This window comes from Pyrus communis, chromosome 9 (assembly GCF_963583255.1).
Source record: "Pyrus communis chromosome 9, drPyrComm1.1, whole genome shotgun sequence".
Lineage (NCBI taxonomy): Eukaryota > Viridiplantae > Streptophyta > Magnoliopsida > Rosales > Rosaceae > Pyrus > Pyrus communis.
In genome coordinates this window covers 21,251,350-21,277,076 of record NC_084811.1, presented here as the reverse complement: position 1 = coordinate 21,277,076, position 25,727 = coordinate 21,251,350, and the positions used below count along the sequence as shown (strand labels likewise).

At 37.1% G+C, this 25,727-nt stretch overlaps 2 protein-coding genes across 3 annotated transcripts; both read right to left on the bottom strand.

Annotated features, from left to right (window-relative positions):
* Positions 1-247: 247 nt before the first annotated feature.
* On the bottom strand, positions 248-3,493 carry LOC137746246 (1-acyl-sn-glycerol-3-phosphate acyltransferase 2-like). Of its 2 annotated transcripts, XM_068486321.1 has the most exons (6): positions 3,112-3,493; positions 2,455-2,577; positions 1,949-1,988; positions 1,757-1,830; positions 1,424-1,483; positions 248-449 (listed from the first exon to the last, which is right to left on the bottom strand). In XM_068486321.1, exons 1-6 carry the CDS (start codon positions 3,190-3,192, stop codon positions 303-305), a joined length of 525 nt encoding a protein of 174 aa, XP_068342422.1. In that variant the 5' UTR covers positions 3,193-3,493; the 3' UTR covers positions 248-302. The 2 variants fall into 2 exon arrangements, with proteins under 2 accessions (XP_068342422.1, XP_068342423.1); XM_068486322.1 differs by lacking the exon at positions 1,757-1,830 and having other exon boundaries at positions 393-449.
* A 13,867-nt stretch (positions 3,494-17,360) lies between these two features.
* LOC137745336 (cellulose synthase-like protein G2) lies at positions 17,361-21,942 on the bottom strand. Its single transcript, XM_068485279.1, has 8 exons — positions 21,240-21,942; positions 20,767-20,862; positions 19,863-20,003; positions 19,418-19,630; positions 19,209-19,308; positions 18,897-19,072; positions 18,346-18,699; positions 17,361-18,041 (listed from the first exon to the last, which is right to left on the bottom strand). The coding sequence occupies exons 1-8, from the start codon at positions 21,849-21,851 to the stop codon at positions 17,496-17,498; spliced, it is 2,238 nt and encodes a 745-aa protein (XP_068341380.1). The 5' UTR covers positions 21,852-21,942; the 3' UTR covers positions 17,361-17,495.
* Between the last annotated feature and the right edge of the window lie 3,785 nt (positions 21,943-25,727).

Below are 25,727 nucleotides of genomic sequence, written 5' to 3'. Positions count from 1 at the left end.
GAAGCATTCCTTGATTACATGACTATGAGAATTTTTTTGGTAGCCTCTTGGAAGATAAGTGAAAACTCTTTTTATTAGAGGCTCAAATAAAGAATTCAATGAGTGTTTGGTGGAAAAATTCCATCAAAGTACTTATGCAACCATTAAAAACCCGCTGATTCTTTAGCTTGGCAACAAAACCTCACTTCTATACATGAATATATTTTGGATATCTATGTCCAGATTTCTTATCAAATTGAAGAAGAGTGTGACAAGAGATGCTCCATTACAGATTCATGAGAAGGAAAAGTCTATAGTTAAAATTAATGTGTGCCTGTGTATTGTGCATATAGAGTACAATGTTTGTACAAATACAACATATGCACCCATACCTTTAAAGTGTTTTCACCTTTGGCCCAGCTTCTTTCCAAAAAGAGATACTCAGAAAACCACATTGACCACCCTATGACCTGCATGTATAAAGGCATTCCATTTGGTGACAAGGAGTAAACCCTCAAAAACAAGGCAAATGGTAATGCTTAAGTATGATGGGGCCACAAGACAATGTTTGTGGAAAAACCAAAATCACCAATTAATTCATGAAATATGGATTAAATCAAATAAGAACAATAAAAATAAAAAATCTGTACTATTAGAATAAGATCTGAAATTAAATATTGATAGTCCCAACTGGTAATAACTAATGGCCTTAACAGACTAGCAAACTCTAAATTTTTAAATCTTAACTAAGCTGTTAAGGTTCTAAATTACTCTCATTTGATTAAAGATATATATATATATACACCGCCCTCCAATTTTCTTGCGGATGCTGCTCCAGAATCCGAACCATTTGTTGTTTTTAGTCTCCATTCAAGAATCATCTCTGTCAAATCAGCCAAATCAAAAACCACCTAACCACTTGATTATCATTTACAATCAATTGGGGTTTACCAGAAACATTGTGTTGGTTTATTTATTTGATCATGATTAGATGCCTTAATAATCAATGCTTAGGCTAAGTTTCCCCAGCCATTTCTGTACATTCAATGATCTACAGGATGATTCTTAAATGGATTGTATAGAAGATAGACAGTTCAGATACTGAACCACATACAGAGTGGGCCCCCAAGGGAACCAACTTTTTGCATTCTTCCATGCAAGGGCCTTGTATATATGGAATATTCTCGTCACGACAAAGTGGCAAATCAATACAAGATGCTTCTGTTGGCAAACTACGATCTAGGCCAAACATTCAAGCAAGAATCAACGTAATCAATGGTCCTGATTCACATTCTATCAAGAATGCATTGCCATAGTTTCTGACAAGAGAATATTCCCGCATATATGAATGCACGTACACGTACACAGATATTATGAACTTAACAGCTGGTGCCTTATAGCTTCATCTACACAAACTGACAAGGCATCTTAGGGTGGAACATACCGGAAGGAACTTTGATGATTTCTTCATTACAGCTAAGGTGCTGCCAAGGCAACCTGACCGCTGCACAAGTAAATTTCATTTAAAAAATCAGTATAAAGAGAATACAACTCCATATGGAACCAAAAATCTAAATTGAAACAGTGGTCTTCTTTTACAAGTACATGTGAATAAGTCTTCAATGTAACTTTTGTGTGCCTCTATGAGTATAAGTAATACAAAAAGCCAAAAACTAAATAAGTATGGGCATTATTTTTTATAAATATACACATTATTTGTCTGGTTAAATGTATTTGTGCATGCATCTGATTAAAGCATGATATATAAACTTTGTACGAGAGCCAGGACCCATCCAACAAGCCAATCAATATCACTTCTATGATTGCATATGACAAGTGCATGTTCTTTACCTAGAAAATAGAAAACATGAATTTAAATAAGTTATCCTGCATAATTTTGAAAAGAGCAATACATACATAGTCCTAATGACAAAGAAACATCAAACAAAAGAGAAGGTTTAATCCTTACCCATTAAACGAAAGGTTTCAGGGTCTGTGTACACTTGGATCTGCAACAAAAAGGGTTAACTAAATCATGACTCAAATTTTCATCTCAAGACACTTAAAGTAAATATTACACCAGGTCATAAGCATTGTCCTTCATTTTATTACTATGATTTAAAGTACTAGGCCTTCCTTTAGCATTTGCTACGCATTTCAGGGGGTTATACAAGCTTATCAGAAGAAAATTTGATATACATGTTTTACTTTCCTCTTTCAGAATTACACCTTCTAGTCTTTCTTGTGGTAACAATAATTGCCGTGAATCTTTCAAAACCCAGAAATAACTTTGACCATTGGTCCATAAGGGTTGTAGCGAAAAATATTTGGTTGAAAAAATACATAGTTAGAAGCTGGCATAATAAGTGGGAATGCACCTAAAAGTGCTCAGTGTACAATAAATCAACTGCATTTAAGGAAGTTAGAGAAATCAAAATATTCACAATCACAAGATATGGGGGATATAACTGGTACCTTGACACCCGCCCACCAATCAATGAGCCAAACGAGTTCGAGCCACAACAATTCTGCCACCACTCTGTTGATCCTTCTGTATGTATTCTTAGACAGCGGCCGAACAAGAATGAAGCAAATCCCCTGAAACAACAGACCAATTAGGCTAAATTGACTAAAACCTCAAAAGAAAAAGTGTGTGAATGGACACACACACACACACACATGTGCATAAATGTACACATACAATTGTATGTGCTAAAAGAACAGAAAGAGATAACAAAAGTAAACTCCAAAATCTCAAATTGGAACTCAGTAAACGAAATGAGCTCAAAGGGTTTGGTGGCATGTAAGATTAAAATAAACATTTTTAAGCTTCGTTTCTTTTCCGAAACGTTCTCCACAATCAAACGAAGCTTGCAGGTTAAAGTACAAAGTCGAAAGAAAACCTAGATTCACAGGCAAGCTTATAGGCATACCCTACCCAAACAACCCACTTGAGAAACAGCAAACCCATGAAACTTAAACGAAAAGAAGCAAAACCCTCGTGGAATTCACGCAGAAATTGAAGAAATCGATGGCAGAAGACACAAAACTGAGCTAAAACAAAACCAAATCTAGGCAATAAGCAAATGAAATCCAGAACCCATGAATGCAAAGAGGCAGAAGAAGGTGCACCTGAATGAGATTGACTACGAGGCCTGATACAAAGAAGAGCAGGCCCAGTGGAACGATGACAGCTGCAGCTGCAATCGCCATGGCGCCCAAAACCCCACAGAGAGAAACGAATCGATTTCTCCACAAATTTCAAAACTTCCTAGTGCCCAAGAGCAACGAAACGAAAATTTTCAAATCAAAGTTGAATTAAATCAGGAACTCAAACGTATTGGACGCACGAGCGAGCCTACGCGGCAGTATATCTGGAACGAACTCAGGCACTGGCTGTGACCGCGCAACGTGTTTGTGAAAATGCGCGAGCGAGAGCGAGAGAGAGAGAGCCGTTGTTGATATACAATTCAAGGGAATGGGGACATTGTGTGAGAAATGGGCTTTTTCTGGATTCGACAGAAAACTGTAAATATAAATTAATTTTGCTGACTTCCTTTCCTTGGGCTGATCACCAAGCGCATCCTCTTGTCGGCATCACACGGTTGGTTCACGTCGGCTTCAATCTGAATGTTGATGGGGATGGTGGGTCCAATGGCCCACATCTATGTCTGTGTTAATCCCAAACGTTCAAATAGGTTTGCCTTGTCACCAAATAAGTTGAACTCCTAAATAGTGTCGGGATATTAATTTGTAAGAGAGGTGCTTGGGAAATACATAAAAGATTTTGGGTTCTTTTCTCTCCGTTGTGGGAGTCGTCCCTTGTGAGTTTCTGCTCTCTCCCTTGTGTGGGAGTGATATTCATACAGTACTTCTGCTTAATTGTTCGAACTGTTCCTTCTGCTGGGATCAGTGATTCGCTTCCTGATTTCTCGTTGGAGTTGGTACTTCCCTTTCTTGGGACAATTCGGGGGTGGAAAGGCCTGGGGACAGGCCGATTATGGAGGAGTTTTGGGACTTGTCCCATCTAGTCTTTACTTGGATTCTAATCTTTGGGTGGGGGGGGGGGGGGTAAAGGGTATTTAGTGACACACTTTAAACAGAAGGTTGATGGAACTAAGTGTAGGAAGCAGAGTAGTGAATCTAAACATTTAAGAGCAGTTATTGCTATGGTAGAGAGTTTACCTACCATGATAGATACGGATTGAATATTGATCTCTTTCTCAAGATCAGTCAAAGGTGCTTGTTTTAAGTGCACAAGTGAAAGAACTTAACAACAGGAGTTTCAACGAAAAGGTATCCATCTTCCTGTCTTAATCAACACTCTATACAATCAAATCATGAGTAATGTTCAAGAAGATAATCGAGTTAGGGAGCAAGCGGCGGTGGAGGAGTTGGTAGTGCATCTAGAAGAATCGTTGGAATTAACAACTATGGATTAGGGTGTTAAATTGGTGGGGGTTGTGTTAAATGAAAGGTCCCTGAATAAGTGCGGGGTCCGAAACATACTGTGATCTGCTTGGAAAGACTGGGGAGAGGTGCAAATCAAATGGGTGAAAGACAACATCTTTATTATAATTGTTCTAGATGAGAGCTCATAAAGGAAAATCTTATCCCAAGTTCTATAGGCAGTGATGAAGAAAAAATTTTCAATTAGAAGGTGGCCTCAGGAATTAGCTTTGGAGGAAGTTCACTGGGAACTGGTCCTGTTATGGGTTCAGATTAGAGGTGTTCCGTTATGTCTTAGTACAGAATCGAACATAAAGAGGATGGCGAAAGAGATAAGGCAGTTGGAGGAGTTGGAAGATCCATCTTTGGCCCGTGGTTTTTTGCGAGTACGTGTGGTATTTGATACTACCAAGCCTCTCATCACAGGATGTTGGTTGCCCAGGAAGCAGAATCAGGACACCTGGATTGAATTTAGGTATGAAAGACTTTAGGATTTCTGTTATAAGTGTGGAAGAATTAGGCATATGAACACGAAGTGTTCCTTTGAACTTGAAATGGGTGGAGGTGCTGGTTTTGGGGAATGGACTAAAGCCGCTCCGATTCGGGAAACACAGGAAAATTGGAGACCTACTCAAAGTAGCCATAGTGAAAAGCGGATGGTTGGTATGATGATGATGGTAGAAAGGGGTGGAGGATCGCAGTGCGTGGGGGACACGAAGGTGAACTCCAGTGGGGAAAGTGATGCTCCAAGTGAGGGACCCATACGCATTGATGCAGCTCGTAGTCCAAGTGCGATGCAGACTTAGGGACAGATTGGAGGATCTAGTAGCATGGGTCAGAAAATGGGGTTTTTTCAATGGGTTGTGGAAGAAAACATGCAAGTTGTCAATCGCCAGTTGGTTTGGGGGTATGGCTTATTGGGCCCTCAAATTTTTAGCTCAATGGGAATGCAAAGCCCGTTGAAATTGGGCCCATCAGGGAATTCAACTAAGATCAATAAGTTTCCACTTTCAGTAAGTGGCGGGTCCAATGTTGGGCTAGTTTTGGTGGCGGAACTTGAAGCCTAGGAACAAATTAATAATAACTCGATTGATACTTGTAGTAATATGAAGGAAGTTATTGTGCAGGACGTCCCTGCTCAATTGTCTAATGTTCCTTGAGAAGTTTCCAGACATATGCGAAATTTGGAGCTGAAACACACAGATTTGGCTCTTTCAGCCCAGAAGAAGATTAAAAAAGGTGATAGTGGTGCATCGAAAAGGGGCAAGGAGCGATTCCGGAATCTCAGTGTTCAGGAAATGTGCTTGGAGGGAAAGCGAGCTATCTATGCGGAGGAAGATTTACATGAGGTTCCTGTTGAATGCCAAGAATACTGGGAGTATCTTGTGGGAATTGGGGAGCATGACAAGAGAGTTATTCAGGCACGGAAGGCGGAAGGTTCCTCCCTAGGCGGTGACGGCTGGCATTCAACAGCCGCAAGGCATCCGTGACGTGGATTTGTATTAAGCATACGTAAACCTTGGGCACCATAGTCGTTTTGTTAATTAGTATTTCAAAGGATGATTACATGGGGAAGAGGATCATCTCCAGACCCAATCTCTCCGTATCCTCCGGATCCCCCTTCTTTTTATGTTTTCTTTGCAGTTTTTCTTCTGCTTCCTCGTCTCTTTCAATTATTCTTCTTCAATTCTAAGTTTTCTTCTTCACCATTTCTTTTGATTTTAGGGAAACTTCAGAACCACGAGTCGTCAATGACTATTATGGCGTTGTCGATAACTAACTTCGGGAAGGCCATGACGCCCATTCCGGGCCGACGCCGACTCTGAGGAAGCACGACTCTGGGGAAGCCACAATGCTAACTCAGCTCTTAAAGAAGAAGGATCAGGAGGATCTGTTGGGATTGGGTCCGGAGAGGATCCTTTCCCATGATATGGAATAATTTTCTAGCCTTTTAGGTCAGAATTTGTTAGGTTGTACAATATTAAAATATATAGTCGTTTAGTACAATAGTTTAGTGATATTTTTCTTCATTTACAAGTATGAGATTTTAAGTGTAGCTCTTTCCAAGTTCTATACTGATAAGTGAGGACACATGACAACATTGTATGAAATATATGCCATGTTAGCAAAACAGTTGGGATTTGTTAAAGATTAGATATTTTGGATAAGATTTGTTAAGCTAAGAAATATTAAGGATCAATTGATTGCTGCTAATGAGTCTGTTTCTGATAATAATTTTGTGGTGGCTGCATTATCTAGTTTACCTAAAGAATATTCAACTATACAAACGGTGATTCTTACTAGAGATACTTCTATCACTCTAAAGGAGTTTCGAGAGTAGTTATTGTGTGTTGAAAGGGAAGCTGACTCCATGGTTAATAGTTTAACTCATAACTTTTCTGGATTGTATATGCGAGGTTTATCTTCTCAATCTGCAAATTCTCAAGGTTCCTCTAGTAATTCTGATGATATTCCTCTTAATACTGGTGAGACAATTACTTGATTATCTAATAGGGGTTCTACTTTAAGTTTACCATTTTAGTCTCCAGGTTCTATTGCAATGCCTTTTTCAGTCACAGGGTTCTTTCTTAGCCGTTCCATATCCATCTAGTGGTCCAATGTATTCTCCTGCTCAGTATTCTCCAAATTTGTATGTCATGCCACAATCTCCACCTCATGTGTATCCTGACTTTACCAATATGTATGGCGTCATAGGTAGTGGGAATGCTCCTAGGCTATTCAATAATTCTAATTCTAGACTGAGGCCTTTCTTTGGACAGAAGTCTAATGGAGGGTATAAAGGTTCTAATTTTGGTAATGGTAGAGGACAGTCATCTGGTACTAAGTCAAATGGCAATAATTGGCAACCTTGGTCAGGAAATACAGATACTAGAACTTATATTGACACACCCCGACCAAAATCAAGGTGTGTTGGTCGTCACGGGAGGGTGACGTAGCCATGTGCACAGTGCGAAAGTAAAAGATAATAATAAATGTACAAATAAATAAAAACCAAACTACTAAATAAACTAGTTAAAGTAACACACTAGTGTGAGACTAAGTGGGATAAACATAATCAGAGCACAGAATGCCTAAGTGCAGTCCAGAATAATGAATACTAATTACACAACACCCAAATGTGATCCTACATTTGTGATGTTCTGTCAGAACCACCGTCAAGTCCTCGTGAACCACCAAAGCTGCTTCTAACTAGAACTTGGAGGGGCGCAAAACAGAAAGTGTGAGTGGGCAAAAACAAAGCTTTTCAAAATCATTTCATTATCAAAAGTTCTAACCCCTCGCCGTAAAACCTGTATAGTTTCCCAGAAAATAGAATATACACATATATCGAAAACATGTTCAGAAATATGCCATGTCGAATGCCTCCACATAAAATGTAAGTAACCCAGGTAATGTCAATCAATACAAGTAACATGTCAGCCGGAGTCACCTAACGTGACCTGTACGGCTGAATCTAGAGCTCAAATCCTCAACTCACTAACTATACCTGCACACGAGTCGGAACCACCTAAAGTGGTCTGTACGATAGGACTGGGTGTAAATAAATACGCTCAAGTGCTACAATCACATGAAGACTGGGAGAATAATCGCGGGTCACCTACGAGTCGGAACCACCTATAGTGGTATGTACGACAGGACTGTGCACCTAACTTGGATCCAAGATGAGCATATGGTGTGGAAGGTGAACATCACGTGAAGTATTGTGCCCTACTCTGGGCAGGAGCACTAACACCAGGGGTGCAGGTTATGAGCTCTCTATGCATCTCACATAACCACTAATTCACAATCATAAACCATAAACTTACCTGACACTTACCTGTGCGTTCGCAGCACTAAACATACATATATACAACTACAAATGCATAAATAAATAGGCAAACGCTATGCATAGCATTTAAAACATATAAACATTCCATTTCATTTTCTGGGAAAAACCACAAGTATATAGGTATATACGGAAAACCAAAAGCCCACTCACTGGTATGTGGAAGGGTCGTAGCCCCTAAGCCTCGAGTGACTGCGCTCATCCTCAGGATAGGTCTCACCTATATGCGAAACAACTATAAAATCGTCAATTTAAAGCACATAACCAAAATTAGGTAATAACTTCTCATACAATGCTCAAATGGGGTGTGTGAATACACCAACGTGATCTACTCAACCTCACAAACATCCCCATATTTTTAAAATAATTTTCCAAGACCCCACGCGCCGCCACGCGACGGCAAGTGCACGGACCTACGTGCCCCCTACGCGCGGCCACGTGTCAGTCACACTGACGGCGTCAGTTAACGCCGTCAGGAATATTCCGTTAAACCCTAACAGATTCCGTTAAATCTGACTGATTGCCTCAGAATATTCTGTCCAAATTGATGGAATATTCCGTCATCTTCTCTGGCGAGTTGCTGGTCGCCGGAAACCTGGAAAAAACTTCAAACCCTTCGTTCTCACTCGTTTCTTCACCAAATTTCATGAAACCAGTACCAAATTGAAGCTCTTAACTTGTAGAAAATTTCCTTACCTATTTAAAGCCCCAAAGATCACGAGATGTTGTCAGAGAAATTCAAGAAAAATAGGCCAAACTTGCAACTCACGATCCCGACGTTCAATTCCACCAAACGAACCACCCCAAGCTTCCTAAGGACCTCACTAAGCTTCCTAAAAGCTTCAAATTCCCTGAAAGTCAATAATTCACATGTGTATGAACAGTGACCAAATCGGAGATTCCTGGTTCGACGTGAAATCGAATGATTCCTTACTTGAAATTGGTATGGTTAAACTCGTATGATCCTCACGAACACAAAGGTACCATTTTCCATTTCGATCCGTCACGTTTGCAAGGGTTTTGAGTCCCGTCCGTACAAGTAAGAAGGAGAGAGAGAGAGAAAGAGAGAGAGAGAGAGAGAGAGAGAGTCAGCGATAGAAAGGGCACGGGAGAAGATGATGTGGGTGTAGGTGTGTGGTCCAGATGTAACCAACAAAACCACAAAACAATCACCCCAAAATGACAAATACTCACCAAAGGTAAAATTGTCATTTCACACCTACGGTACGAATAATTCGGGACGGGCTGTCACACATATTGTTCCAGAATGCCAAATTTGTTCCAAAAGAGGTCATACAACTCCTAAGTGCTAGAAGAGGTCTACTAATTCTAATCAAGTTGGACAAGTAGTTGAGCATCAAATACGTGGGAAACAAGTTCATAATGCCTTGGATTTTCATCATTGGAACAACTTTTCTTATCAAGGCACAACTCCTACACCATCTTTAACATCTATGCAAGCTCAAGGTTGATGCGAGATTTATACGCACACAAATTAAACCCTATTTGTGACAATTGTAGTAATGATGTAAGTAGGGATCGTTCTAACCGGGGATTAACTAGGGGTGCTAATCTACTTTGAATTGACTTGAAAACACAAAAACTAAATGTAAAGACTCTTAACAAGACTACTATGACTCAGAATAGCTTTGAAATACTCAAACTGCCTAAAACAATCAAATTGACTCAAACAGAAACTAGAACTTGATTTAGACGAATTTGAAAGTGTTTATGACTCCAAATGCTTAAAGACACAAAAATAAAACAAATACGAATGATTAAGACTCAACGAAATATGGGGGAAATGTGTTTGGACGATATTAAATTAAATGGACAGAATATAATTAAGGGCAAAATGTAAATATGAATGTGATGAAAATATGGATGATGGAATAGCCAAGGGGTTCTTCTCCACACATGTTACACTTGCATACAAGATTGATTTTCAGTTGGTCTTTCGATAAGTTATGAAACTCAACACCCCGGGTTAATTAGGTCCGCTTAAATTAACCGTCAAGTTCTCCTTAAGTTAATGAATTGGATGGGTTAGCGCAACGCAATTCACCACATTCTCCAAAAGTCCTTTACGTGAAAAGCACAATAAAGATACAATCAAAGATCATTAAGCATTATGAAAACTATAAGTGTTGATGAGGCATTCGTTACTATTGATGAGCATGAAACTCGTGCCAAGAATTCATTTAACGCGATTGTTTATAAGCAACCTCCACTACTTGTGAATATAAGTTCATAACTATTAGGTGAAACTCACTTATATTCTAGCGTCGTATTCATGCATGAAAATTAAGCGTGCACTCTCAATAAACATACATAAATAAGTTATCAATCAAACGGTTAAACAAATTGAATCCACAACTTATGAAATTCCAACCAAAGATAATCAATTCATATTGCAAGCATAAACATGTATTTCGAATCACCCCCTAGCTAAAGGGGGTTTAGTTCCTCATACGTACAAGACAAAGAGAATTGAAATTAAACATTGAAATCAAAGAAACACCTAAACATTCCAACAACTCAAACTTGAATTGTATGAACGTTTAGGTCCTCTTCTCTTCCTCTTTGTTGTGGCACAAAGTCTAAGGAAATGTTTAGGGCTTTAGGTGTATGGAGGAATGGATGTGTGGTGGTAGGATAGTGTTTTGGAGGGATGAAATGGAGGAGAAAAACTGCAGAAAATGGAAGGGGATGCACGGCAAAGAATGGGGAATTTTGTGTTGGTGTGTTGTGTGTTGTGTTATGGTGAATGGAATCAATTGCATGAATGCATTGCATGGTTTTATAGGGAGAGAATGGATGGGAGAACATGTGAATGGCAGCTAGGAATGATTAAAGAAAGGAATGCATGTGAAATGACAACTAGATTGGTTGGTGGAAATCTGAAAATGCAAATGGGAATGCTGGAAATGCTAGGTACCCCACGGCAAGGAATGATTTGGTGTGCATGTGGCTGATTTTTTTCTTGGGAAAGCATGTGAGTGAAGGGTTAAAGATGCATGTGGATGAATTATAGAATGGGAAAGCTTGTGAGTGACAACTAGGGTGAATGGTGGTTGCAATGATGAAGTGTGATGGCTGAAAATGGGATGGATATGCTAGGTACCCCACGGCAAGGAATGGGTTTATGTTCATGTGGCTGAAATTGGTGGGTTATGCATGGGTTAGGCCCTTTTTTTTATGTCCTAAGGTGCAGACAAGGCCTTCAATTTCATCCAACACTTGGGCTCCAAGCATAAGCTATCCATCCTTAGCCCAATAGTGCTCCAAAAGGCCCCAAAATGCTCCACAATGCATCCTTTCGTCAAACACGTCTTATGATCCTGAAAACACACAAAAGAAGCATAAAGGACTAAAATAACTAAAGAAACATAACGTAAATGTACGAGAACAAGCCATTTAAGTCGCATGAATATGCTCCTATCAAAGGTCCTTTTACATTTCTACCTCAAGACTCGTGGATAGTTGAGATTGGTGTTTCTCATCACATTACCACTGATGTGAATTCTCTTCAGCATGTTACACCTTATCAAGGCACTGATAAGATTACTATTGGCAATGGTAAAGGTTTGCCAATTCAGCATATTGGTTTTGCAAAATTACATATTGTGCCTAATTCTTTAATTTAAAGAACTGTTTTACATGTGCCAACTACTGCTGTTAATTTGATATCAATACAACAACTCTGCAAAGATAATTTTTGTTGGTTCATTTGTGATGATCATGAATTCTTTGTGCATGACAAGGTAACCAAAGATGTTCTTTACCAAGGAATAAGTAATAAGGGATAGTTGTTTCAGATACCAGCTCAGTTGTTATCAGGATCTTCTACATCTTCATCAAGAAAATCAATGGCTTTACTTGGACAGAAAGTAAAAACAGCAATTTGGCATCAAAGACTTGAATATCCCAACAATGCAATATTGTCTACAATGTTGAAACAGTTAAATATAGTATGTTCTCTTGATGAGCAACAACACTTATGTGCTAACTGTATTTCTAGAAAAATGTCTAGGTTACCTTTCTATGATAAAACAGAAACTTGTACTTTTCCATTTCAAAAAGTTCATAGTGATCTTTGGGGACCATCACCCACTGGGTTACAAGTATTATGTTAGTTTTGTTGATGAGTTTACCATATTTGTATGGATCTTTCCCTTAATAAATAAATCGGAGGTTTTTGATGTGTTTCAAAAGTTCTATAGTTATATCTTGACTCAATTCAATGTTGGAATTCAATGTTTACAAACTAATGGTGGTGGTGAATATGTTAGTAACAAGTTTGAGGACTTTCTAAAATACAAAGGCATTATGCATATGGTTTCTTGTCCATATACACCTCAACAAAATGGAATTGCTGAGATGAAACATCAACATATTGTGGAAACAGCTATAACTCTTACAATTGTTACCAAGTTGCCTTAAGATCTGTGGTATCATGTTTGTGCTCACTCTGTCTTCTTAATAAATATAATGCCTTGTACAATTTTAAGTATGCAGTCTCCATATCATAAATTATACAATTTAACTCCTCAGTTGCAAGGTCTCAAAGTGTTTGGTTCTACGGTTTATCCATACATCAGACCTTTTAATACCAACGAACTGCAACCTAGAGCTTCATTATGTGTTTTTATTGGATATTCTCTCAACTATAAATGTGTTATATGTTTTCATCCCCAAACTAGGAAGTTCATTATTTCCAGGCATGTTATTCATGACGAAAGTTTGTTTCCATACAAGACTATCCCTTCTACACAGCATTGTTCTTCTATTCAGGTCCTGAATCTCAATCTTCATATTCTTTAGTTTTGTTTCAAGTTTCGATTCCACCAAGCTTGGTTCCGAATGTGTCTACATCTTCACAGGGTATTGAAGAACATCATAGTATTGATTTTCTGCTTCTAATGTTTCTGATACATCTAGTACTACTTCAAGGGATTTTGATTACAATGTGTCTACATCACCATCTGAAACAACTCATTCCTTTTCTTCAACAGCTTTGGTGTTATCTGTCCTTGATCCTGCACGGCTAGAGGTAATTCTTCCTCTTCTATTTTACATAATGACAATCATGATTCCTCTACTGTGTCAAGAATGCAAACAAGATTGCAAACTGGTGCTATTTCTAGGAAGAACTATACTACTTTTCTTGCCGCCTTACCAGAGTTACAAACTTTGCAATTAGATTCTCATGCTCAGAGTCCTAGTGGCTTTTCTTTTATAGTTGCAATTAATGATTCTTCTAAAACAACTTCATTTCGAACTGCTACAACTAATGTTCATTGGAAAACTGCCATGCAAGAGGAGTTTGAAGCTTTGCAAAGCCGAGGAACTTGGGTTTTGGTTCCTCCACCAACACACCGGTCTATTATAAGTAGTAAATGGGTGTTCAAACGTAAAAAGAATCCTGATGGGTTTACTTCACGATATAAAGCACGATTAGTAGCCCAAGGATATAATCAAGAGCCGGGTTTGGATTATTGTGAGACTAATAATTTCTCTTGCTGCTCAATACAAATGGGATTTAAGACAGCTTGACATTAAGAATGCATTAGAGTTGGAGGAAGAAGTGTATATGAAGCAACCACAAGGTTTTGCGGATCCACATCACCCAGATTTTGTTTGTAAATTAGTCAAATGTTTATATGGTTTAAAATAGGCACCTCGTGCCTGGAATGCTAAATTTACAGGTTATTTAGCCATGGGATATCAAATGTCTCAGTCTTACACTAGTCTCTTTGTTAAACATGATGGAGTTTATGTTGTGGCTCTTTTACTCTATGTCGATGATATAATCTTGACTGGTTCAAATGCAAGCAAAGTTCAAGCTATTATTCAGGAGTTAGAGGATGTGTTTGAATTGAAGGATATGGGGGGTTGCAGCTTCAATATAAAGATAATGGTGATATTTTTATCAACCAATCTAAATATGCTCGAGACTTGATTCATAAGGCTAGTATGGACACCCATAAACCTGTACCAACACCTTGTAAGCCAAATACTCAACTCTTGGCATCTAAAGGTACACTTTTAGATGATCATACTGCCTATAGAAGCTTGGTGGGTGCCCTGCAATATTTGACTTTCACCAGACCTGATCTCTCTTATTTAGTCAATGTAGCTTGTCAATATATGAATAGTCTTACTGATGTTCATTATGCTCTAGTGAAACGGATTCTTCGATATGTCCAAGGTACTATCCATTGTGGTCTTACATATTCTGCATCTTTAGATCAGTCTATTACTGCATTCTCTGATTTAGACTGGGCAGCTGATCCTAACACTAGAAAAGTAAAGTTTTAAAGAGTGGTCTTGTGAAAGGTTCGATGGTGAGGCAGCGAGAACGGCTGTGGGACGATGCATGTGAGTGTCTACTGTTCTTCTTAGGGTTTTCCTATTGCAGTTGGGGGTGATTTTGTTACTTAAGCATAATCTTGATTTGATTGTAAGAAGGGATTTTGGGAATTAGGATTGGGTTGTAAACACGAAAAATCTATAACGAATGAAATGAGAACACATGTACAGAGTAGATTTGTATTGATGAATTTGTAAGGTTACAATTTTTGTTTACAATTTTCCTTTGATTCAATCTTCAAATTTGATGTAAATGCGTATGTTGTTGATCTAAAGGTCGCGATGACTTGATCTTGGACGAACATTAAACAATTGCTTCAAGTTTTGAGCTTGAAACAATACGTAGATAGTCTTCATCTCAAAGTTGCGGCACGAGTCTTGACGACTTGATCTTGAATCGAACGTCGTTACAAGTTTTAAGCTTGCAACAAAGTCTTGAAGGAATCGACACAAGTGCTTGTTGATTCTTCAAGGGAATGCTTCAACTTTGGTCGAAAGAAAGCTTCGGATTTGGTTGTGTGTTCTTTGAAGAAAGCTTTGGCAACATATTAGTCTTCAAAGATTTGGCAAAGGTTCTTCTCAATGTGAGAATTTCGGCCTTTGAATGTAGATATTGTCGACCTTATGCTTGTCTTGGGACCTTGTATTTATAGACTTCCAAAGTCATGCCTTTGGGTGGATTTGGCTTTGATTTGTGTCTTGATTCGTCCATGGGAGAATTTAGGCATGTTTTGTGTCTTGTTTTTAGCCACTTTCCCTTGCTTTGCCGAAATCTATAGGGCTTTCTTGCCTATTTTTTGAGAAATCTTCAATTCTTGCTTGTTTTGTGAAGATGCTTTAGCTTTCATTCTGGCTTTGGAGCAATTTGAACCCCTTGCCGATTTTAAAGGGTATTCCCCCATTTTGGCCTAATTTTGGGAATGCTTTTGAGTTTCCTTTGCTTGACTTGTGCCACATGTCATTGATGACTTGTCCATTTGTGATGAGTCATATGCCACGTGGAGCTTTGTGATGCATCATTTGCATGCAACGAAATTTACATGTCTACATGGGTATTGTTTGTTAAGATAATACGGTTGGTCTATTTAGTAGTTTGCCATCTCAGCTTTTTCTTGGGAATAAAGGCATTTGATAATCTTAACAATTTTCTTTTTCTATTTGAACCCAAAAAAAAAAAAAAAAAAAAAAAAAAAAAACAAACAAACAATTTTCTTTTTCTCAAAAACAATCTTGACCATAATTTATTTTGTGATGCAAATCTTTGGAGTGTTGGATACTAAGGCATCAAAAGTAGTCTTAGCATCATTGGGTGAGTTGATCAAAGTTGTGATTAAATTTTGTGTCACCCATATTTTAAGTTCGATCTCACATTTTTCAATAATAATAAAAATTATATTGGAGCCAATATAAAGTACCTTGAAAAGTGAGTAGTGGTAAAAAGTATTACCATGAATTAGTGATGGATGCACATTGGGACCAAAGTGGTCCCAAGACCACCTAGAGTCCAGAAAATATACATGTGAAGGTTTTTCGAGAACTCTTCGAATGTTTGATATGGGTCCCTTTTGTGCCCAATAAATGTTTGATGTAATGCATGCTAGTCATATCTTGGCAGCACTTAGCAGGTTGCGTCAAGAGCACTCGACAAATTCTCTAGATAGCACTCATCAGATTGCTTTGGCATATGTCGATCTATGTTGACATGTGTGCAACATGGTTCAGCTGACGACAATTGTTCAAAGAAATGCCTTTGTGAATAAACTATTTTTTCTTTTTCTTTTCGTGATTCAAATCTTGAATCCACCACTGTTATGAAGACAATGACTAAAACTTAAAACATGTTATCTTCTCGTTCTATATTGAGCGTTCAACTTGTTTAAGAAACAAACCAAGCTTAACTTAGACATGCCCAAATCGTAAAGCACATGGGTAGCTCGTTAATAAGAAGCTTGAAAATGTTATACAAGCAGACCCTCTCATTGTTGTAAATTAGCTCGTGTTCGACTTTTCTTTTTTACCCCGCTTGAGATCGGCTCGAAAATAAACGAGCCAACCAAGTTGAGCTCTTATAAAATTTTAACAAACCCAACTTAAACATGATGAAATTTGCAACATTTATATCCCTAGTTAAATTTGGAGAGGTGATTTTCACACATTCTTTTTATTTTTTTCACACACCCACTTTATGTATGATCATCATATTGCATAAATTAAATGGTAACAAAAAATAAGATTAAACATAGGTGTGAAAGAAGTTAAAAAGAGTGTTTAATTACTATTTCTTTAAACTTAGTAGGGCATCAGGGTGGTTTGGAAAAAATAGCTCAACATGAGATGTCCAGAACTATTGTGGACTTGGACTACGGAGATACATGTTCTTACTTATTAATGTTGCAGCCGAAACTTATTGGGCTTAGTTTATGGTGAATTTAATGGTGACATTTCTTTATTCCAAATTATGGCTCCACTTGTGCATTCCTATTATTTTGGAGGGTGAAGTAGTATAATTCTTTTCTTTATTTTTTATTTTTTATAACAAATAATATTACACTAAAGGAAAACGGGTGGGCTTAGCCTCGTAATGAGCTATCAATAATTTGATTCAAATTCACCTTTGGAAAGAATCGAACCTAAGATCTCTCACTTACAAGTAAAGAGAAATACCATTAGACCATAACACTAAGTGGCAAGTAGTAGAATTCTTAGACAAGAATAAACAGAGTACATCTTTTAGACACCCCTACATTTAATAGTAAAAATGTATGTATATAACGGACACATATATAGGCCATGGCCTTGCTACATGAAAATAATAGAACCAAAAAAATAGAAAATGAGGGAAACTTTGCTACATGAAAATAATAGAACCAAAAAAATAGAAAATGAGGGAAACTAAGGCAGATACTAGGGTAACAGAGAGTGGAATGCTTCCTTTGTCTTTCCTTATAAGCATTCCTTCAATGATAGGGTAGTTCATTACTATGACATAGAAGGGTATGAAAACTTGTATGAACATCTTGTCCAACTCCCCCACAAAGATCCCTCTAGCAATCCCCACAGCAAACGATGCCATGTTCAAGATGATTAGGGCAACCATTGGAACAAGAAATAGTAGTGATGTTTGGAAATCAAATACTCCCATATTGTAACGCTTGAGTTGTTCGACGTCGTCGACTTTATTCGTTGGAAAAAAACTGGCTTCTCTTATTCCAAGTTTCTTCATGAAAGCATCCACACTACCATATAAATGGGATGTGATTGACTTCATCATCCATATCCTCTGCTCATTTACCCAATGTCGAAATGTTGACCCCGTTGCGAGCACCTCATATAAATGTTTAGAATGGGATGATAGGAATATGAACGCAAATACAATGAAATAAGTATTTGAGACCTGCGAAGAACAAGACCGACATACTATCATGTCAAAATCATACTACTAAAGTTGTATAACAACTAATTAAGAGGGTAATGCTTTCTTATATACTATACAAATACTTATATCGACAGACTGTGAGTTTCAATTTTTAACCACACATGTTCCTAATCAATAAATGGTTCAGTTTCAATCTTCAGAACATAAAGCAAGTGAACATTTCCCTTGATAGTGAAAGTAATAATATATTTTGAATCATTTATACAAAAGAATTTTTAAAGAAACTTGTAAAAAAAATATAGGTATAATAAGAGAAAATTACCTGAGGGTATAAAGGAATGCCATTGAGTAGGCAGAGTTGAGGAATGGTAGCAAAGCCCCAGAGCGACAAGAAATAGAAAATGGGGAAAAGGGCAAGTTCTGCATAACACATGCTGTGAAGAAAAGTGGGCATTTTGAAAGGGCCATATATAAGAGGATTAAACTTCGAGATAGCAACATCAACCAAGCCGGAAGACCATCTTGTCCCTTGGACCAAAAAATCATCCAAATTGGTGGTGCCACTGCCCAAGAATTGTGGCCTTTTTGGATCACAATACACTGAAATCCAACCTTTGCAATGCAAATGAAACCCCGTGAAGTAATCTTCCACCACTGAACCGTATAAGAAGCCAACCTGCATGCCACAAATAAAAGAAGATCACCATTAGCATAAAGTTGAAGGAATGCTAGGCTCAGTCACCTCCCGAGCGGGTTACTATGAGCGCTTGATACATTGTGCTACTAACACGTATCAACTCCTCACAATTGACTAAGCTTGGCATATTCTTTTTTTGGAAATAAGTAAGGTTTCAATAGTTTAATTGTACTCGCCTCTTTGCCCCATTTGGTGCCATCTTCATAAGCACAAGATGCTAGTAGTTGGGTTTCATTTGGCTGTGCATTATTTCTTTGGACGAACATACGATCAGGCTTGTTTATTTGGCGGAGGGATTTGATGAACTCATTGGATGGACCAAAACATTGTCTAAGTTTCATTGCATCCCCGGCTGATCATTCAATAGTGAAACTAATTTAGTGACCTAAAAAACGTATGAACGCATATATTGCGGACAAGTTCATAATTTTAATATATATGCTTATTAAACCAAATTAAGGTATTTAATTAATTGAATTTGTATTTACCTTCACTAATGGAACTTTCACATAAGGACACCCTCTTGATGTAGTAGCCAGTACCAGACACGCATGGCCCTCCAAGCCCATCATAACCTTTCCATAGCACCTATTTATATACAAGTCCATACCAATTCTAGTCAAAGATTATTATATGCATTTGTACATATGACATATAATTGATTGATGCAAAGTTTGGTCCTTGAGTTCTTATGTACCTTAAATGCTGATCTCAACTGACTGTCATAGATATCGTTGTTACTGATGTTGCAAAATTTTTGAGGAAATTGAACAAATGCTAGAGAGTGTGATATCTTGGGGTCAAGGTGGAAACACATTGCTTGCCGAGCCGAACTTGCATCATGGCAATGCATGTCACAATCTAAACCTAATATGTAAGGCGAATTGCTTATAACTCCCGACTCACGTAGCTGATCAGAACAACGTCAACGTTACTTATCAAATAGTATACTATGTAGGTAATTATGTCAAACTGTCAACCAAAGTTATCAATTAATTGAACGAACTATTTTTTAGGACATAGTGGTTAATTGACAGCTAGCTTGACAATATATAAGTAATACACATATATGGTAAGAGAATATTACTTAAAATCGACACATAAATAGTGAAAAAATTACAAAAAGAGAGATGCATGCATACAAGAACATTGAGCGCTCCGGCCTTGAAATGATGAGGTTGAGAAGGTCTTTTTTCACGAGAAACATAAATAAGAAGAGGCTTATTTTTGGCTTCATTTGCTTGAATTGCATCAGCATTATCACTGGACGTTTCTTGTATTACCTGCCAAAATTCCAGATATGATTCTTAGGATGAATTTGTATGTAATTAAAACAATATTTGTCTTTCCTTACAAGAATATTAGGTTCCTTTGTGGTTGAATTCTTATAGCAAGCCTGATGTTGACAAAGTTAATGATATGAATTGTGTGCAGACGACTTTTTTCCCATTTGTTGGATGTATTGGTAAAATAGAAAATAATTTGGAAATTAAGTAGGCATGTCAGTTGTGAGGCACGGGTTATCAACGTTACTATCACTAGGAAAATATTAATTACATGTTAATACAATAAAATCATAATTTTGACACTGATAAATTAAAATTTCATATAACATATCAGTTCAATAATACAATGTCTTGTGATGATAAACTTAAACATAATATTATATTATTGGACTATAACGCCACAGTTATAATAAACTCTTTCTATGTCAGTACTTCTCGTCACCGATCCTACTTTTATTTTATTGGTCTTAAATAAATCTGTCTTTTGTATTGATGAGAATCACCAAAGCTAAAGTACTAATCAACAGAATTGGATCCCATCCGGATCTACTCTTGACCATTCATCATGTATCATGCGGTCAGAAATCATTTGACGTTGTTTATTTAAAATCAAACACAAATAGTATCTGACAAAAATTAATCGCACGATGTACGATAAACGGTTAGAATGTGAAGATCCTTAGAATCCCCACAAAGCGGATCCAGAGAGGATCCCTTTCCCTAACCAGCAAACAATGTCCTATGTTGGGGACATTAATACCTCAATTACCGCAGAGTGATCTCGACGACTATTGCTCCTAGTGTCCCCAATCCTTGCATTTTCTGTCACACTTTTCTTAAACGCCTCGTATTTCTCCTGCGATCAAATCTTCGCCATTAGCTTTGTTGCAGAAAAATATCATTATATATCTTCATGAGGAATTTGCTTTGAGAAATAACCAAAAAAAAAAAGTCAATCTTGCACTTATTCGCTATCATTCTTTTTGTCATTTTAACGGACCATTTTATGTATTTTCTCAAAAATAATAAGCCTCAAACGTATAGACTCGACTTCTATTAAAAAGGTAGTACATGAGAGATGCCCAATTGAATATTTACAACTAATTATATCATTCTGAGAACAGAAATTCTGTACGTTCTCTCACGTTTAACTAGTGAGAAAATGTAAAAGGGAATTTTGGTGTTGATTGACACACAAATACGTACAAAAAAAATAAAGAAATTATAATTAACCTTAATATGCTCTTTCTCTTGTACGAACTCACTGCCCCCAAAACCACCGTTCTCATCCCCGTCATCCTCTCCTGCAGAGAAATAAGCCTCCGGAGCCGTACACTTGATTCCATACCTCTTACAAAACGGAAGCCACCACTTTGCAAACCTCCAAGCCTCTCTCATCCCATTCAAAGTCACGGCAGCACCAGCGTCATCAGAGAGATACACGTGAAGCTTTTCTGGTGGATAGTCCATTGCCATGGCAGATAACACCGTGTTCATTACCCCCACGGTTGGCTCCTTCTCCGGATCCGCGGTGCAAATAAACACGTCAATCGGCGGAAGCTTGTCATCCTCCGGAAGCCTCTCTGGGAACACAGTTCGCGAAACTGTCCGCCATCGGTATGATTGGCTGAGGAGCCATTCGAAGGCAAGGAGGACTTCCGAGGCAAAGACAAGAAGCCATGGTAGGGTTGTGGCTTTGGTTTTGGGGTGTTGGAAGAAGAAAGAGGCTCTATAGGAAATCAAGAAGACTAGAGCGATCGAGTGGACGAGGATATGTGTCCGGTTGATGAAGTTTGAAAGCTTGTGGACGTGGCAGAGATGGAGAGGTACCTTAGAATTCTCCATAGCTTCTTCTGTGGCAATTATATGTGTTCTTGCACTCAAGCATCAACAAGCAACATCCTCCACCTCCTTTTAAAGTACAATATCACTGTCTAGTTATCGTTTAAAATACTGTCTACTAAATGATGAAATTAGGATTCCATTATAAAATTAATTTAATAAGTAATATAGGAAGTAGTCAAAATCAGATAAGTCTTTAACTAATTTAATAAACTAATGGAAAATAGCTGCAAATTTAATAAATTAATGGAAAATAGCTGTCAATTTTTTTTGCCTTTTACTTTGGATGTAACTGAGGATTTATTCAATGAGAACTAGCCGATGAGCACACACTTTGTGTGTGTGAATAATTTTATTTTGTTTTTGGTTTTTTTTATTAAGGAGTGTGATTAGTTTTTAAAATTTTAAAAAGAGTATGAAAAAATGATGGTGGGACAATTTTTCTTAATAAGTACATATTTTATCTTAATAATACATAATTACTGTTTTTTGTCATTCTTATGTAAATATTGTTTATCAAAAGTGAGGGTAAAATAGGAAACATAGGGATATGATTGTCATTTTATCAAAAGGTACAAAATTACTATTTTACCCTTCTGGTGTTAATATTGTGTATTAAAAAATGAGGGCAAAATTGGAAAAAGAGGGGAAAACGTTGACAAAGGCTCTTCTCTTAATAGAATAGATGATTGATATGCCTAAATCATCTATGTTTTATTTTTTATTTTTTTATTTTTTACGAAATAAGAGCTTTTTCTGTTTTTATTGATCAACACGATGGCCCCTAACTACCAATGTTGTTTGACTGAAATCTTTGTGATTTTTAGTTTTTGATCGAAGTCCCTGACATTAATGTATGTATTTCTATGTAGGTTATTATATTTTTAACTTAAAAATGAAATTTGTAGTTATTTATATTAATGAGATTTAAAATAAAACCCCATAATTTATGGGATTAAAAATATTAAAGGTAAATTATACTCTTTAATATATTGTGTGTGTGTGTCTATATCTAAACACATGGGTACATTCATAAAAAAACTGACCAAAAAATTATAATACCAAAACATGGGTACATTTTTCAAAAAAAAAAAAAAAAGAAAGAAAAAAAAAAAAGATATTAGGCTTAATAACATTATTAAATTTCTTCTATTAAACTTGACATAGATACATTCTCAAATGACACAGTCCGACCAAAATCAAGGCGTGTTGGCCGTCACGTGAGAGTGACGTAACCATTGCACAGTGCAGAAGCAAAATGATAAAGAGAAATACGAATAAATAAAAACCAAACTACTAACAGTACTAGCTAAGATAACATGCTAGTGCAAGAGTAATTGTGAAATACAAAACCAGAGCATAAATAGCCTAAGTGCAATCTGACTGGACAAGTACTAAATAAACAACACCCAAAGGTGATCCTACATTTGTGAAATCTATCAGAACCACCACCATTCGACTCCTAAGCTTGCAAAGAGTCCAAAAATACCAACCACGATCACGATCTGCGATGTTTGAAAGGATTTTGAGGGTTGTCTGTACAGGTTGTATGGAAATGGAAAAAGAATCCGAGAGGGAGGAGAAAGAGAGGGTCAACGGGGAAAGGGATTGGTGTGTGTGAGTGTGTGTGTGGTCTAGCTGAGTCACCAACCAAAAACAAATCACCCACGACCCCAACTAATGTTCAAGGGCAAAATCGTCATTTCACACCATCGATAACATAATTCGGGACGGGCTGTCACATCAAATCAACGAAATAGAATGTACCCATATAAGTTTAAAATGGATTAGAGAAAAGATTGAATGAATTTTATATAAAATGGGTACATTTTATATTAAAAAAAGGTACATTTTTCATATAACAAATTGGTATATTTAAGAATGGGTACATATCAATTTTTTTATAAAAATTTAATGGGTACAAACTTATTCTAATTTTTTTTTTTATATTTTAGAAATGTTTGAATTGAAAATTAATTAGGAGTTTAATTATTAAAACTCTAAATCAATTACTAATTTTAAAAATTATGTAACTTACATGTAATTCATTAATATATTAATGATAGGAACTTTGATCAAAATCTAAAAACTAATAAAGGTCTTAATCAATGAACATTAGAAACTAGGGACCAGATACTAATTTTTCCTAATATTAATGTAATGAGGACGATTGGGTTACTCTATTTACGTTGACAATATACACCTTCGCTACCAACTATTTCACACATATATATACGATACTTAGATATCATCACATAATAACAACAATTCACGTGTTATAACCTGAATAGACCATACGTTTATACAATATATATATATATATATATATAGAGAGAGAGAGAGAGAGAGAGAGAGTATTTCACCAACTTTTGCTGATGAAAATCTATGTGTTTGTTCTAGGATTGTTTTGAATATTCTTTTTTCTTTTTTTGTTTTTTGGCTCCACAATATAAATACACCATACTTTTATACTATATATATGGAGTATTCCACCAATTTTGATATGAATTTTTACCTCAATGTTGATTTTTCCTCTGGATTATTACAAATGTGTTGTAGGCCTAATTTACTGAAGTATAATAAGGACAAAGAGATAGGGGGTGCGGCAATAGTAGAGAGAAAGAGAGAGGTGTAATTGTGAGGTGTATTTTATTCCACCCCATTGTGCCTTTATTTATCGTAGTACGGAAGGTTAATTCCTTACCCTAATAGGATTACAACTCTAATAGGATAATATCTAGTCTAAGAGATATGGTAGAATCCCATAACAATATCCTAGATATGTTAGGATTTACATAATCACATTCCTAATCTAATAAGACTGCAACACTCCCCTTGAGTGTGTACATACTCAATTAAATGACGCATCAGGTCTTCAGCGATAGAAGCAAGTACAATTGATGAAGTCGACGGTACAATGAGCAAATGTGAGTCTTAAATCAACGAAAGAATGCATAAAAGGTAAAACTCACAAAACATCGCTATGATAAAACCCAAGGTAGGAGAAAAACCCATAGACTAAGGAGAAAAGTGAGAAGTTGCATTAAGTCAAAACTATACGTCTTCTGGACACAAGTAGTAGAGCTTACAAGGAAATGATCAATCCAGTTGAGTGCCTCGTTAAAACCTAGTTAGGTAGCAAAAACCCAATGGGAAAAATACTCCTAATCGTAGGGAAAAAGAGTAAATTAAGATCAAGTGAGTATACTTCTGGATACTCGCCCTGAGTTTGACAGAACTTCCAAATGAGAACTACAAACATTGCAAATGAATAGTTAGGCATAGCAATTCCTCGAACAAGCTTCTAGAAGGTTGGCTTCGGGAGTGACGTCTTGTAGAAGTCGGCAAGATTGTCTGGGGATTGGCTTGCATGACTTCAATCTCTTAATGCTTTGCTGATGTGATGTAGATGTAATATGTCTTGGTGTTGACTTCGTTGATGTATCATCCCTTGGTCAGGTGGATACATGCATCATAGTCTTCATGTATCATCGTTAGGACTCAACGATGGATGAAAACAACAAGTACTTCAAATATGCTCAACAAGAACTCCTAATCATGTCTCACATGTGGCGTAGTGAAGTGAGGTAAGTCTTGGAATGATTCGAAGATTTCGCAACTAAGGTCATATCGTGGACCTCCAAGATATTGCAATATCCCTTAACGGTAAAGATATAACCATTTGGGGATGTGCTTTGTGTAGGTCTGATAAGTAACCAGCGTTAGTATAACAAGCAAGGTAAGCATCATTCCGAGGATCAAGGGGGTCGGATCCGCTCGAGATGCGTTAGGATTAGCCCAAATCTGTAGTACCTTTCAGGGTAGCGGAAAAAACGTCTTTAATACCAATTTAATGGTTACGCTTAGGCACGGTGCTGC